At 49.2% G+C, this 15,973-nt stretch overlaps 1 protein-coding gene across 2 annotated transcripts in view; it reads right to left on the bottom strand.

The window, feature by feature from the left end:
* VASH1 (vasohibin 1) overlaps nt 1-15,731 on the bottom strand; it is a 28,340-nt gene extending 12,609 nt beyond the window's left edge. Inside the window, exons 1-3 of one of the 2 annotated variants that reach the window (XM_078870388.1) lie at nt 14,965-15,731; nt 12,801-13,090; nt 155-243 (exon numbers count right to left, since the gene is read on the bottom strand). In XM_078870388.1, coding sequence (XP_078726514.1) covers nt 155-243; nt 12,801-13,090; nt 14,965-15,034 — 449 coding nt within the window. In that variant the 5' untranslated portion in view covers nt 15,035-15,731. Of the gene's footprint in view, nt 1-154; nt 244-12,800; nt 13,091-13,303; nt 13,442-14,964 lie in introns of those variants that run through there. The other variant, XM_078870389.1, reaches the window with a different exon arrangement.
* Nucleotides 15,732-15,973: the final 242 nt, after the last annotated feature.

Genomic DNA, 15,973 nt, shown 5'->3' with positions numbered 1-15,973 from the left:
ATCAACGCTCGGACAAACGAAAGCAATAACAATGCGCCGGGGCGCGCTCACGGACAGCAGGAAGGCATTCCCTCTAGTCTCATCATTTACGGGGAGTGTTGGATTGAAGGATAGAGCGGGCAGTTAGCTGGAGATGCAAGTCGATATAGGATACTGGAGGTCCATCATGTACTTCTGTATGGCTTTAAGGCGGTCCAGCATCGCCACGGCGGGCAGCAGCGTTGGCAGGGAAGGCACGGGCACCTGCGTGGCAAGAGGGCGAACGCACAAATTAATACCGTGGAAGAGACCGCAAAGGCCATGTTCTCATCCACTGCTGGATGAAGACCTCCCCCCCCAAGCCGTCGCCATCCCCCACGGCGCCGTGACCGCACGATCCACGTGAGCACGTCTCACCGCTCCGTCTACGCGTTGGGCGTTCCCTCGGGCGAGTCTCCTTCGTACTCTTAGTTCTTTCGGTAAAGTCACGTAGGTAAAAAATTAAATTAAAATTAATAAAAATAAAACAATAAAATCACGACGTTTCGGAGGCAACACAAGTCTCCGTCATTAGGTGGGACCGTCACAGCCAGATTTGCTGCATCAAGTGAGGGGGGAGTCTCCTTCGCTAAACGTGAACTTCGTTTTCCGTTTCAAGTTTTCAGTTAATTTTTTTTTATCTAACCATGTAGGAAGTCAAGAGATCAGGATAAGTCGAAGTTTCAAGAGTGACCTGGGGCATTGGTATGCCAGTCGGGGGGGGGGGGGGGGGCGATGATTGCTGCTGTGTGTATAATCCTAATTGAATGGACCCTGACGCTGGCACACAATGGCATACTCTTGCGACTAACGTCAGGGGATCTTCAACATCCCTCGTGAAGCAGACGGTTATTATACGCCGCAGTATTGACCAACGTGACCGCTGGACCGAACCATGAACCTCTGCAACGAGCGCCCTGCCGCTGGGCCCACTCTCGCTTTCATCCGAAACCGGCAAACCAAATTCTGCGAGAGCGACGGCTTGCCCGTCTTGCAGAGGGAGAGTGTGCGAAGACAGAGCACGCATGCGCCCGAGATTGATGAAGAAGGCTCGAACACACGCACACCTCCGATTAGCTACGGTTGGCTACGCACGGTGCGAAAGAAGTTCCACATACTGGAATGCATGCACTGTTGTTGCCCTCTCTGTAGTTGTCCAAATTATTTCGGTGGGTCATCTGTAATTGTATCACCCTGTGTGAAACTGTACGCACAATTTGAATTTATAAAGCGGCTTAACGTGATCGCATTTGAAGCTGCTGTGCGTGCAGGAAAGCGTGCGATGTATGAGAATGTGGGGGGACGAGGAGGGCATCCTTAATGTAATTGTGTGTTCGCTTTGTATGTGTCACACAATAGACATCCTTGCAAATAAGATGCTCCATCTCAAGGATGTATTCAGGGTGAAATATTTTATGTAAAAAAAAACATCTTTTTAATTGAAGGTGAAGTGGAGGTCATGGAAAGGAGGGTTTGGACAGATGGAAACTGATCAGTCATAGGCAGAGGAGAACAGGGAGGCACTAAGCCTAGACTGGAACAGCAATGAAGTCAACAGTGCAGAGGACCAGAAGGAGTTATAGGTTGTAGAAACAGCAGCAGAGGAGCAACATCACATTGAGTGGAGGAGGTTGACTGTAAAAGAGAGCATGTGGAAGGGAGTAGAGTGAGATGAGAAGTAGGAGAGTATGTGGAGGGAAATGTAATGATGTGAAAGGGGAGATGTAGAAGAGTGGATTGAAGGGAGGAAAGGAATATGAGAGGGAAGAGACATGAGGCTGCGTGGAGTGAGAGGGGAGAGGTGGACAGTCGTGAAGGCACGATGGGTGATGTTGGAGTTGAAGGGTGATTGGATCGGGAGCCAGTGGAGCGATTGGAGGACTGGGTGGGGGGTGATGTGCTCTCATTTATATATGCGAGCGAGGAATCTCGGGAGCGGGGATTCGGTTAACAAAAAAGAGGTCCATTATCATAAGAGCGGACGGATGCACAATCAAGGTCGCCTTGACCAGAAATAACATCAGCATCAGCATTGATTGCAGCCGGCGCACGGAGCTCGGGTTAACGAACTCGGCGCTTGAAGGGCGCGGACGACCGCTGGGAACGCGAGGCGTGCCGATCGCTGTCCGTGGTGCTTACTGAATTAGCGGCAGCGAGGCGGTGGGCCGCGGTGCGATTGACGACGCACACGCTCCAGTGCGGCGGCGACGTCAGCAGCAGCAACGAGAATTGTTTTTTAAACAACAACAACACCAACAACAACCGCCATTCGCCACTAAGTGGCGGTGACGTCACCACGACGCTTGTGCCAGGCCAAGTGCACCTTGAGGCCACGTGAAGTGTCGAACGCCCGCTGGCAGGAGGTCACGGGGCAGACCCAGGTGCCACGGGTCGACTGACCGAGATGACAAGCACACACACACACACACACTTTTAGCTGCACTCGTAACTGTCTGCGAATTATATTCAGCAACATGTGTTATAATTGTTAGAATATTAAATGATTATTTTTGGCTGGTACGCAGGAACTCGTGGGTTCGATCCAGACCCGGACGACGCCTGTTGTATATTTGGAGTTTGTGTTTTCTCCCCGTGGTGGTCGCGTGAATTTTTTCTCCGGCTTCTCCGGGTTTGGTCTGCACATTTCAAAACATGCGTTTCGTTTATTTGGCTATTCAGAAAAATGTTTCTCCACACGTGTTACAAGCCACTTCGACGAGCCATCATGTGTGGCCAGGTAGCCTCCTGCAAAGGAGCTACGAACCAGATATTTGATAATCAAGCCGCACTGCTGCCCTTGATGCTTTATGTTAACTATCTTGGTTTAGTTTCATCTTCTCTTCTGGTTGTGTTGAAGGGCAACTTGTATCACACCAGCCCGCAACTCATTTCCCGTGCTTAGGGAGATCTTCATCCAGCAGTGGATGATGGGCTGCGTTATAAACCCTTTCCCATTCCGATGACGTACGTTTGCATAATCGGGTTTTCTTCCGGAATCGGAAGTCAAAGGCCATGTAGGAGGGTTGTGTGGCACAGTTTGGCACCATCTATCATAGAGTGCGGTCGTGTCGCTACAGTTCTCTGCGGTGAGCACAATGTCTTTAAATACGGCGGCGCTATGCCTCTAAATAAAATGTAACGCTAACAGCTTGCGCGTTCCAAGAGTCAGCGGTGAACGGGACACCCCACCCTGCAACTTGCAGATGTCTCGGAACGGGAAAGGGTTAACCAGCTGAGGAATGGGACGCATCTGGCAATCTGGGTCAGTCGTAATGAAATCAATTCACCTCCATTCAGTATCTCCATGTAACAATATAATTTTATTGTAGCGCGGTATTAACACTTCCCCTAGCTCAGGGGTCGGCAACCAAAATAACAAGAAGAGCCATTTCTTTCCAATTCGGTACAGAATTCAGTATTTCAAGAGCCGCAATGCATCTGAGTACATACTGTACATACGTACATATCGTCAAGAAGCAGCCCGTAAAGAGCCGCATGCGGCTCCGGAGCCGTAGGTTGCCGACCCCTGCCCTAGCTAATGTTAAGCAGCAGCAGCATTGGTCTAAAGCAAGTGAACTCTAGATTCTGGGTCTGATCAGCTTTTCTAAACAAATGCTGTTGTTGTACCAGATGTTATTGGTAAGAGCACTCCCTCTTATTGATGGGAGCCTGTCAATGCAAGACATGTGGTTTAGTACGGGAGTAGACTTGCAATATTTGTCGTATCATCTTTGTACGGTATAATTGCATACATTTTACGTTAATTGATTCACCAAAGCTACAATTTATGTTATTTTTTTGCGGCCTCTCATATCTTCAAAAAATAGCCAGGCACGCACCTGCAATCCAACACTCTGGAGGCAAGGATTGGTGGATCATGGTGAGATTTTCGACATTTTCAAAAAAGACGATAGTTCAGCAAGTTCGTTTACGAACCTATCTCTGCACACCTCTTGAGGGCCACCCCCTCCACATATGCGTGGAATTGGACAATCATCTCAATGTAGTGGGACACTGCTGAGAAAAGTGTCTTCAGGCGAGTTGAGGCCTTCCTGAATCAAATGGAATAATTACAATCTTTACCAGCAAAGGATTATATCACTTACAGTCATGCAAAAAAATATTTGTCATCGTCAACTCCAATATTATTTATAATTATAAAAAAGTCATATTCATCGTCATCGTCATCAATGCAGAACAGCCCCTGAAGAAGTGCCCGATTTGTGACGTTATCGTTATTAAAAAATTATGAAGCAAATATTTACAAAGCGCACGTTTAAAAAGAACACCGAGACTCGGTGTCTCGGTGTCTCCGCCATGTACCCATGCCACCCCCTCCCCACGGAGCTCGTCCTGGCTCTCGGCTAGCACACACGGACCACGCTTCACCACACACACGCCACATCGCGACACTTGGCAATCGTGCGATCCACTGACAGGACTTGGCCAAAGACCAACTTGCGATCGCCGACAATTTATATTACCAACTGCGGGGGCCTCTGCTGAGCGACTGCGAATATATATTTATTAAAAAAAACACACAATGCCCGGTTGTTTTTCTTCCCATTAATACATTTTCCGGTTTTATTTTAAACCGGCGGTGGCGGCGGCGGCAGCAGCGGCGGCAGCAAGATGCGCTTGAGGATGGCATTAGTGCGCGGTCAGCTGCAGAATTTAGCAAACGGTTGTTGCAGGATAATTGTGTCCTTGGATTCTGAGTCTGTCGTGCTCCTAAGCATTATCCACACGTGCCCCCCCCCCCCATCGATTCACAGCGCCCGCCCCTAACTCAACTCTGACCCTCCCCACCGCATCCCCCCCACAATCGCTACCCCCCCCCCACTCTATCCTCGCCCAAGGATGGGTAGTGACGTCGTCCTTGCGTCTTAGTGCCCAGACTAGTCATTCCTTCACTATGAGATCTCTTTTACCAGTGGCAAAATATAGTAGTAGGTTTTTACCCTTTTAAACTGGTACAAAACTGACACCTTTATTCAAGGAAACATGATTCCTTGAATAAAGTTGTTAGTTTTGTACCAGTTTAAAAGGGTAACATGATTCCTTGAATAAAGGTGTCAGTTTTGTACCAGTTTAAAAGGGTTAAAACCTACTACTATAGTCATTCCTTATTGTCGTGCTCCAGTTTATATCACCATAGGTCCCACTGTTTTTGGCACCGCTTAATTGTTTTTAGCGTGAAAGCAGAAGGATGGAAAAGCCTACGCGTGGGACTACACTGAGAATCTTTTTTGGCAGCCACTGGAGCTCTGCATGTTTAAATCTAGATTGAAAACTCATTTCTTTAGAACTGATTTTTGGGTTTAGTTTGTTGTCCTTCCCCCGCACCTACGATTAGCGCGGTTGGCGAAAGAAATTCAACATACAAACAGGTAGAGGAGAGTGTGGGTCAGACACTGCATTTTGGAGACATCGCATTGACTGTGCGCTTGGGCAGGACACGTCATGAGATGAGATGATGGCTGATGGTCAAGACGAACAACAGAGTAGCAACCAAACGACAGAACATGCACTGAGGGGACATTCACCGCGGAAACGCAGCGATGGAATGTACCTCCTGTGCAGGTGCTAGATGGGTTGTTGACAGTCGAGAGACCTTGTAAAAAAAGGTGTCAGTTTTGTTGCCAGATAGAAGGGTAAAAACCAATTATCATATTTTTTACTGGCAAATGAGGTTCCAATGGTGTAAATGCTTACCCCGAGCTCTCATACTCTGATGGTGCATTGTCTTTGAGTTGTGCGCCTTTTGGCGTCATCTGGTCCAACCCATGTGAGACTAGGCTCTAGGAAAAGCTGTCTCGGGTGTGGACCAATCAACTTCAAGGACAGTGCATACATTATCAGAGTTATGTTTTTTGTTTGCATTCCGACTGCAGGTATTGTGGTCTATGCAAACATGACTCCTTGTAAAAAAGGTGTCAGTTTTGTTGCCAGATAAAAGGGTAAAAAAACAATTATCAGTCGAGAGACCATGTCAGTTGGCAATCGAGAAGCGTCTTTGGTTACCGAAATGATCGTGTGTTGCTCTTGCCCCCAAAGTTGTTTAATAAAGACTCGAATTGTTTAAATACGGATCAGTTACCGTTACTTACTTACTTATCTATCCATTGTTACTAGACCATCCTGAGTGTAATCACCTTCGACCACTTAATTAGCAAGGTGCCGGGGGAAGAAGGAAAAATAGACGACACTTTCTCGACTGTCTTGCGAGACCACAGCAATGCCATGGGGAGGCCTTTATCCAGCAGTGGATAGATCAAGGCTGGTGATGATGATGAATATCACGAGTCCAATTCATATTTTGTTGGCTAGCGTCCCTCTATGCATTATACATTTTTGGCAAAAGCGTACCAACATGCTCTCCATTGGAAAGGGGTCCCGCATCTCTGATGAGCACGGTTGGCTGCGTACGGCGCGAAATAAGTTAAACGTACACACATACAAAGGCAAAGATCCCCCGTATAGCCTCAACAGACTGTAGGGGCAAGTGCTGTTAGCGAGCACCTATGAAGGCCGGAACGGTACACGAGGGGGTGGGTGGGTGGCCAGCACCTCACCCGACCGCCTTTGTCTCCCTAGTGGCGATGTTTACACACCGCACCAGGTACACATTTGAGGCTGAGTCGACCCAGGAGGAGGCCCAGGACCAGTTTAGATAATCGTCACCGATGTTGGTCGTGAGCGGGAATCGAACCGGGGTCGCTGGATTCATAGCGCAGCGTGCTAACCTCTACACTACCGCTCCCCACACACACACACAAAGACGTACGTGCACCGCTGTGATTATTTCGCCCGTTTGTCCGAATGCCTTGAAGGGACTCGGGAACCCTGAGCCTCACAACACCACCGCCGTCACTCTCCGCAGGTCAGCTCAGCCAGGCGCGGAAATCCAGATTTGTCTTGGCCCTAGGGGCCCAAAACAAAACAAGCTGTCTGGCTGAGCGCTGACCTCATCTCGAGAGGGATTACGTTGAACATTTTATTTGCACTGGGCATAAAGTGTGCCCGCCGCCGATGTGTGTCACACCGTGAAATACGCCTCAGCCCGACCAGAGGTCGCTTGAAGGGATCTCAGAGGTAGCTCTACGTACGTGCTGTACGTACGTGCTGTACGTACGTGCTGTACGTACGTGCTGTACGTTGAACTTCTGTCGCACCGTACATAGCCAGCCGTGCCAATCGGAGGTGCGGAGGAAGGACGACAAACTAAATCCCACACTGGGCTGGCCACGGGGGGTGGGGGCTGGCTTGACCATACTTCACCACGTTGACGAAGGGGAGGGAGGCCCCAGGTCCGGCTCAGATATCATTCCACATATCAACAATCGATGATAGTTTTTATTTTATACCCAGCTTTCGAATATGGTGGGTGGACGTATCACCTCCAGTGACTGCAGTGGTCGCGCGAACCGATTACCTACGTGTATGGATCGATAATATCGGTGGTTCGATTCTTGATTCAATGCACGTATGATATCAACTTGCGGGGGTGGGGGGGGGGGCATCTCTAACAGCAAGGGTCGCCATAGGTCTCCGAGAGATCCGAGTGCGTGCTCTATTTTGTCTCACACAAGGTGAAATTTTGGGCGAAGATTAAAGCGAGAAAACCCCAGCGTGGCATCCAACGTACGCCGCTGCGAGGTACCAGCATGGATGCAGTGTGCGTGCCATGCGGTGGGCAACAGAGGGGCACTGCAGAAACGTCCACTGCTGTACTGTGAGTCTATGTTCTCAGCCTTCACTGGTGCACACTGACCAGTGTGGTGAAGTATGTCCGAATAGCCCACAAGACCCGCATAGCGTGGGGAGGCCCTCATCCAGCAGTGGATCATCCAAAAAAGCCTCCAGTCAACCTCCTCCACTCAGCCGCACCGCCGTCTGTCGATCCGCTGCTGCATGGAGGCATCGCCCACACCACGTCAGTGATGGGGCCTTGTGTGGGACCATACTTCACCATGCTGGCAGAGGTCGCAACCGGGTACCCGATACCCGTACCCTACCCGATACCCGGCTACCCGTACCCAGCTGGGTACGGGTACGGGTACCCGTTTGCGACCCTGGTGCGGCCGGGTACGGGTACGGGTAGGCCGTGAGTCACTGGTGAGTAACTGTTTGTCACTCATTTCCCAACGTCTTGTCTCTTCTCACAATTCAAGTTCCTAGAATCAACCCACCCGCGCCTGCAACATGGCTTCATCCCAGAGGTCGCAATCGGGTACCCGATACCCGTACCCTACCCGTACCCGGCCGGGTACGGGTAGGGTACGGGTAGGGTGCGACCCTAGTGCGGCCGGGTACAGGTACGGGTAAGGAATCAAAACCCGTTTGCGACCTCTGCATGCTGGTCATTGTGAGTCGGAAAAGTTGGGGAGAGGCCAGGGCTGATTTTAATACGGGGCGATGAAATTGGCTCGTGGTGTGTGGGAGGTGTGGCGAGCACCACGCCCGGCCGCCTTTGTCTCCCCAGTGCTGATGTTTACACACCGCACCAGGTACTCATTTGAGGCTGAGTCGACCTAGGGGAGGCGGGTTCGTAGCACAGCACGCTAACCTGCTACACTACCGTTCCCCACACTATAGCAAACAAAGACAAAGACAAAGATCTCCCGTGTAACCTTAACAGACTGTTAGGGCAAGTGCTGTTAGCGAGCACCTATGAAGGCCGGCACAGCACACGAGGGGGTGGGTCTCCAGCACCACGCCGGCCCGCCTTAAGCTCTCTCCTGGCAATGTTTAAACACCGCACCAGGTACAATAGAAAACACACATACACACACAGACACACACACACAGACACACAGCTTCACAATCTCTCAGGCATTGCACTGGCAAGTAGTGTTCGAAGGAAAGGCTCAAAGTACAAACACCCTGCTCTAGTTTAGCATTGTTATTGGAAACATGGCCATTTGCAGGGTCCCTCAATCATGAGCTCTTGCTTCATGGTTGTGATTTGCGCTCGCTTTGCCAGGAAGGCCTCACCGAGCCTCAAGGCTCCTTTTCAGGAGGATCCTGCCAGGTTTTTTTTCCCACAGGAGGCGGCGATGTTGCTGCTGCTGCTGCTGTTGTGTGTACTCCCAATTGATTTATGTTCCCTTGAATGCCACACTATGTTGTCGTTGCGTTTTGCTTTGGTCATTATGGTGACCGAGGTCACGCTTGCAACTCAGACTCCTTACCCTCGTCTCCTTACGCGTTCTCACCACCTGGTTAAACAAAGTCAACTTGAAACTTGCAGGTAATTTCACAGCGTTGCAATGTTTGGCCAATATCCAATAACATTGTAACGATCTTGTTTTTAGCTATGACCCAGAGGACTCAGAGGAAAGCCACGCAGAAGACGGGGCATCATACAAACTGCACGCGGAAGTCGGAAAATGAACCCCGGGACGTTTTGCTGTGAGGCACGAGCGTTTACCACTGCGCTTACCTGCCGTCCGAACGAAATAAATAAAAACACACGATACATTAGTCAATAACGCTACCTTGAAAGTAAACACATATGTAGGTAGTCCCCGACTTACGATGGAGATTCGTTACGACGACCCCATCGTAAGTCGAAAATATCGTTAGTCGAAAATGGCCTAGCCTACCCAGGAGTCCTAAAGAATGGTGATAATTTAGCAAAACAGAGCAATTTACAGTACCGTACTGTATAAACTATATGCGTACAGTACATCCCGGCAGCGTCCCAACGTACAGCATCGCACCTCGTACGCTGCTGCGTTTGCCTGCCGCGTGAAATGTAAAATGTTTAACAATTTTGTCGTATCGATATCGCCATCGTAAGATCGAAATATCGTAAGTCGGACCATCGTAAGTCGGGGACTACCTGCACTGTGGTCTTGATTTGAAGCTTTCGTGACTGCAGGAATCAACACTCTCTGGTTCTTTCGGTAAAGTCGGTCTTCAGTTGAAGTTGAAGACGGACGCTTGTGTTGCACACCAAAACGTCGTGTTTTCTTTTGTTATTTTTTCTATCTACGTGACAACACCGAAAGAACCAGAGAGTATACATACATATAATCGGTGACGTTGCAGGCAATGTGGTTCATTGTTAATCTTAGAACATAAAACGAGAAGGGCCGTTGCCCGAAGTTTTGCATTGCAGGGCTATTGACGAAGATGTTGAGCTTTTGTTGTTCTTGTTGTTAACTGTGCCTGTGTACCATTGCCAATGCGGCGGCGGCAGCAGCAGCAGCATCCCCAACTAATGTGCCACCCTTAATTGGCCGGTTCTGCGCAATTGCTTCTTAATAATAGATGGGACAACACAGCAGGACACGTCCCACACAATCCGGCAATCTTGCAGTCACCATTTCGAAGTCACCCTAATGATACGTACGGGGCATCACATTTGAAAGGTAATTGTAGGTTTAGAAAATATGGCTTATTTATGGCATGCAGTTGACACGGACACAAAATTACATGCATCGTCGTCGACCCAGCATGGATGAAAGCGTCAGTTCGTATGCGTGCGTCCGACAACCATGTGTTTTAAGAGAATGTCTCCCGTCACAAGAACGGTGGTCTAATCAAAATTAACTATCACAGTTACAGTCAAGGCCACTTCACGGTTGCACGCATGAGTATTACCCACAAATTACTCCGTTGGGATCGTACACCGTGGCAATCGTTGCCCCCTACGGACAGGCTAATGCCCCGGGTCACTCTTGCAAAAGAGACTATTCCTGGCCTCTAAAGCTCTCACCTTTTCAAATACAAAAAAACTTGACCCCGATCTTTACAGCGTCTGAAACGTACAACCTGCAATCGTGGAATTACGAGGTGCCATGACCAAAATGGCCGTTTGAATAATGACCACAACAAAACTCCAAAAACGCAAATAATATTACCCAAGCATTTCATATACCTAGGCAATAATTAGATTCGTTAAAACTTGTAGCTATCAACTTTGACATCACCCCCGAATGACTGCGAAAGTCACAAAGGGCGACGAGGATAGTTCCTCGTCACCCTTTGTAACTTACGAGCGAAAGGCCCCCAGAAGCAGCCATCACAGAGCCACCTCTGAGATCTCGAGTGACCTCAGGGCCAGACGTGATGGGGCACCACTTTCCCACCTTGCTCCTCCACACAGATTAACGCTCGCCGCACGACAGTCGATCTGATACATTTAATTCTCAAGAGATGGACTTTAATCGCTTTATGAAGTACAGAACCAAATTTATTGCAATGTGGGGGGCGTATTGCCACTTTCTGACCAGCCCATAGTGGACATCTGTGAAAAACAGCTCCGAAGCTCATCGGATTTCTCCAGTCTAAATAAAGATTCAGATTCTGGTATTTCCTGTGCAGTCATTGCCGATCAGGCTGGGACCATCGGCTCGATACACTTGAGAGCCCGGATTAATCACGGGTGAATGAAACTTGGATTTGCACCCAGGGTCTCACACGGTGAAGGTTCAGTGCTCTGACTTCTAAGTCACTTGGCCACCATGACTTTGAAACTCAAGAGTCCCGTAATGAGCCTCTTTGAACAATGATCAACATGCAACTGGCATTCGTAAATCAATGATGACCGACCGCGCCCCTGGTTTACAAAACTCAAAGCATCAACGATGAACGTTGCATCAGCCCTGTCACTCTCACAATTAGCTTAATTAGATTGATCCATTACCACGTGGAAATTCGGCATAATTTAAATGACAAAAACCATCAAAGGAATTACTATAGACTATCAATATGTCGCTGATCGCACCATCACATTACCTCGTGCCATGGCGGTGAGATGTTAACTACCTCGCCTGGTATGAACGACGTCGTGGGTTCAATTCCGACCCTGACGCCTGTTGTATATTTGGAGTTTGCATGTTCTCCCCGTGGTTGCGTGGAATTTTTCTCCGGGTCCTCCGGTTTTTCCCTCCACATTTAGACTCAACATGCATTTATCATATTTGGCTGCTATACATTTTCACGTAATAAGCCACTTTATTGAGCAAGCATTTGTGGCCAGTGGGTGGGCCTTACCTAGTAGCCAACTCGATTAACGCCTCAAACCACTTACAAGCTCCTCAGTACATCACTGACCCAACTGCCCCATCACTGACACCTCCAAACACCGACCCCATCATCACAAGATCAACTCAATCAACATGTCACTGACAGGCTCTGCGATCCTTCTCTGAATGTGTGTCCCATCATCGAAACCTCCTTAATCGCTATCCGCAACAAAACACCGTCACTGTGTCTCACAAACAAATCCATTCCATCCGCACCACCAACTCCATCAACGTCACAAATTCTGCCACCACCACCCACCCAATCACCACCAACCCCATAACCGACCACCCAACAAAGCCCCTCAATCACCCACATCATCGACCTCTCCATCTCACTCACCCACCCACCCACCTGATCACCTCCTTCACCCATCCACCCATCCACACATCACCAATCTCGCTATTCCAGCTGCGACCTCTGAGTGTCACTCACCCCTCACCAAACGTTCCCCACGTAGCATTTAACAGACTCTTAGGGAAAGTGCTGTGAGCGAACACCTATGAAGGACGGCACAGCACACAAAAAGTTTGATGGCCAATACCACGCCCGGCCGCCTTTGTCTCCCCAGAGGCGATATTTACACACCACCCAGGTGCTCATTTGAGGCCGAGTCGACCTAGGCGAGGCCCAAGACGGGTTCAAATAATCGTCACTGTTGTTGGCCGTGAGCGTGCAGCGCGCTAACCGCTACACTACCGCTCCCCTACACGCACCCAGGTGACCCCCCCCCCACCTCAACACACCTTGGGTAGCTCTGTGCACTGCCGTATGCTCCGAACCATCTCCTTGCCTCCGGGATGGACCCGGCCCACGTGGCTCCACATGCGCTCCCACGTGCTCTTGTCCAGAGGGATGCCGCTCCTGTTCACGTAGAAGAGGGACCCGCCACCCACTCCCTCCCTACTGTTGTCATCCTCGTCCCCAGAAGCGCTCATTCCTTCCTCGGCTGGGCCAGGTCGACGAGTTGCCACCACCTCCTCCACCACCACGACCACCTCCTCCTCCTCCATCACCGCCCGCTCCTGCTGTGGAGCTGCAGACACGTCCGCTTTAGAGGGGACCGCAGATCGATCTCTGGCTCCTGGCATCGTTGCTGGTGCCGCTTTTGCCCTGTTTGCCCGTGTTGCCTGTCGTTGTATGTCTGCGTGTATCGTTGTGTATGGGTGCCTGTGCGTGTCCGTCTGTCTTTGTGTCTCTGTATATGTAATGTATCTATCTGTGTGGGTCTCTGTCGGTGTCCGCTTGCCTTTGTGTGTGTCTGTGCGTCTGTTTCTGGTTGCCAGTGTCTTAAGTGCCTCCTGTGTCTGTCAGTGTGTATCCGACCAGGGTCTTGGTGGTTTGTCTTTCTGTGCTTCTCGGTGTCCGTCTGCGAGTCTGGATTTCTCTTTGTCAACTTAATTTCTGGGAGGAGGAGTGAGAGGAGGAGGAGGTCTCTGTGTCTTGCACCTCCCACGACGTCCCAGGCCCGTCCCTCTGTGTGTTGTGTGTTTGTCGAATTTGTGTGTACGTGTTGTGTGTGTGTGTTGAGTTTGTGTATATGTACTCTTAGTTTTTTCGGTAAAGTCACGTAGGTAAAAAATGAAATTAAAATTAATAAAAATAAAAAAATCAGGTGGGACCGTCACAGCTGGCTGTGACGGTCCCACCTGATGACGGAGACTTGTGTTGCCTCCGAAACGTCGTGATTTTTTATTATTTTATTTTTATTAATTTAAATTTAAATTTTTACCTAAGTGACTTTACCGAAAAAACTAAGAGTATGAATCCTTGCAGTCACGAAAGCTTCAAATCTAGAATGTGTGTATATGTGTTGTGTCTGTGTGTTTTATTGTGAGATGTATATTGAGTGTGTTTGTGTTATCTGTGTTTGAGTGTGGCCGTTAAGTGTGTTATGTGTGTTCGCGTGTGTGTGTTGTGTTCTCTGTGTTAAGTGTAGTATGTGTGTTGAGGGTTTGATGTGTGTTTAGTGTGTTGAGTGTGTGGTGTGTACTATACTGAGTATTTTTGTGTTCTTTGTGTTGAGTGTGTTGAGTGTGTGCATTGAGTGTGTGGTGTCTGTTGTGTGTGTGCATTGAGTGTATGATGTGTATTGAGTGGTTTTTTGTGTTGTCTGTGTGTGTTGAGTGTGTGTGATGTGTGTGTCGAGTGTGTGTGTTTTGAGTGTGTTTGTTGTCTGTGTTGAGTGTGTGTGATGGTGAGTGTCTGTGTTGAGTGTGTGTGTTGAGTATGTGTGTTGAGTGTGTGTGTTGAGTGTGTGTGGTGAGTGTGTGGTGAGTGTGTGGTGAGTGTGTGTGTGGTGAGTGTGTGTGTGATGGTGAGTGTGTGTGTGTGATGGTGAGTGTGTGATGGTGAGTGTGTGTGTTGAGTGTGTGTGTTGAGTGAGTGAGTGTGTTGAGTGTGTGTGTTGTCTGTGTTGAGTGTGTGTTGTATGTGTGTGAAGTATGTGTGTATTGAGTGTGTGATGTTGAGTGTGTGTGTTGCGTGTGTGTGATGGTGAGTGTGTGTGTTGAGTGTGTGTGATGGTTAGTGTCTGTGTTGAGTGTGTGTGTTGTGTGTGATGGTGAGTGTCTGTGTTGAGTGTGTGTGTTGTGTATGGCTGTGTGGTGTGTGTTGAGTGAGTATGTTGAGTGAGTGTGTTGAGTGTGTGTGTTGAGTGTGTGTAATGTGTGATGGTGAGTGTGTGTGTGTTGAGTGAGTGTGTGTTGAGTGTGTGTGATGTATGTGTGATGATGAGTGTCTGTGTTGAGTGTGTGTGTGCTGAGTGTGTATTGAGTGAGTGAGTGTGTTGAGTGTGTGTGTGTTGAGTGTGTGTGTGTTGAGTGTGTGTGATGTATGTGTGATGGTGTCTGTGTTGATTGTGTGTAATGTGTGTGGCTGTGTGGTACACTCTTAGAGCTCCCCACCTACCTGTCACCGCTGCGGTAGAGTCACACCAACATTCCGGGTACGCACAACCCTTTAACCACCGACTGTTCATTCATTAATAATTAATATCCACAGCCTACCAGTCTCTCTTGTCAAAGTCACACTTTGACACGTGAATGTAATATTACACTCGCACAGCAAGTTACGTGTACCTGTGTGTGTGTGTGTGCCTGTAGGCATGTAATACACATGTATCAATGCTGCAACGTCTAATGAACTGAAGCTACATTTGGTATGACCTGTGTATTGTATATGTTACGTCTCATATCTACCGTGTGTATGTTGCGATGGTTGTTGTGTGTGTACTGTATTTTGTACAGGTTGCGTCTATTCTATATGCTGTGTTTCTTCTTGTATAGCTTGTGCGCGCTGTACCGACTGTGTGTGTGTATTGTACAGGCTACGGCTATCCGCTATGTGTGCTGTTGCTGGCTGACTATGTGTGTGTGTGCTGTTGTACAGGCTACGGATCTGTATATGTTCTGCCGATCTGCCTGCCGCTACCCCACTATGATGTGTGCTGTTGCTGGCTGGCTGGCTGTCTTACAGGCTATGCGTGCCTGCCGGCGGCGTTGTATACAGCAAATTTAACGCACAAAAAAATGCACGGGGGGGGGGGGCATCCAACAGCAACCCAGCGAACAGCTGATGGGGCCGGCAGGGCGTTTCCAGCCTCCACTATTGGCCGTGACGCTCGCCACGTTCAGAATGCCCCGACTGCTCCATTGGTCGGGTCGGCGCTTCCTCGACGCGATCGCCGTCCACTCCCCTCCGAACCGGGCATGACATCACCATAAAATTATAATGAATCCACTGCGACGGTGCATTTGTACGCACCCGGCCTCCCCTCCAAGATGTTGTCGTCTTACTGTTGTTGTTGTTGTTGTGACAGCGTACGCTGGTTTTAACCGAAGGCAAAGTCTGTCTCGTCGAGTCGCGTGGCTCTGGCTTAGGAGGGTCTTGCCAAGTTTGCTTCTGCTCGCAGTGTAGG

The sequence above is a fragment of the Lampetra fluviatilis genome, chromosome 30 (assembly GCF_964198595.1).
Source record: "Lampetra fluviatilis chromosome 30, kcLamFluv1.1, whole genome shotgun sequence".
Taxonomy (NCBI): Eukaryota; Metazoa; Chordata; class Hyperoartia; order Petromyzontiformes; family Petromyzontidae; genus Lampetra; species Lampetra fluviatilis.
The sequence above is the reverse complement of the archived record's forward strand: the minus strand, read 5'-3'. Positions and strand labels throughout refer to the sequence as shown.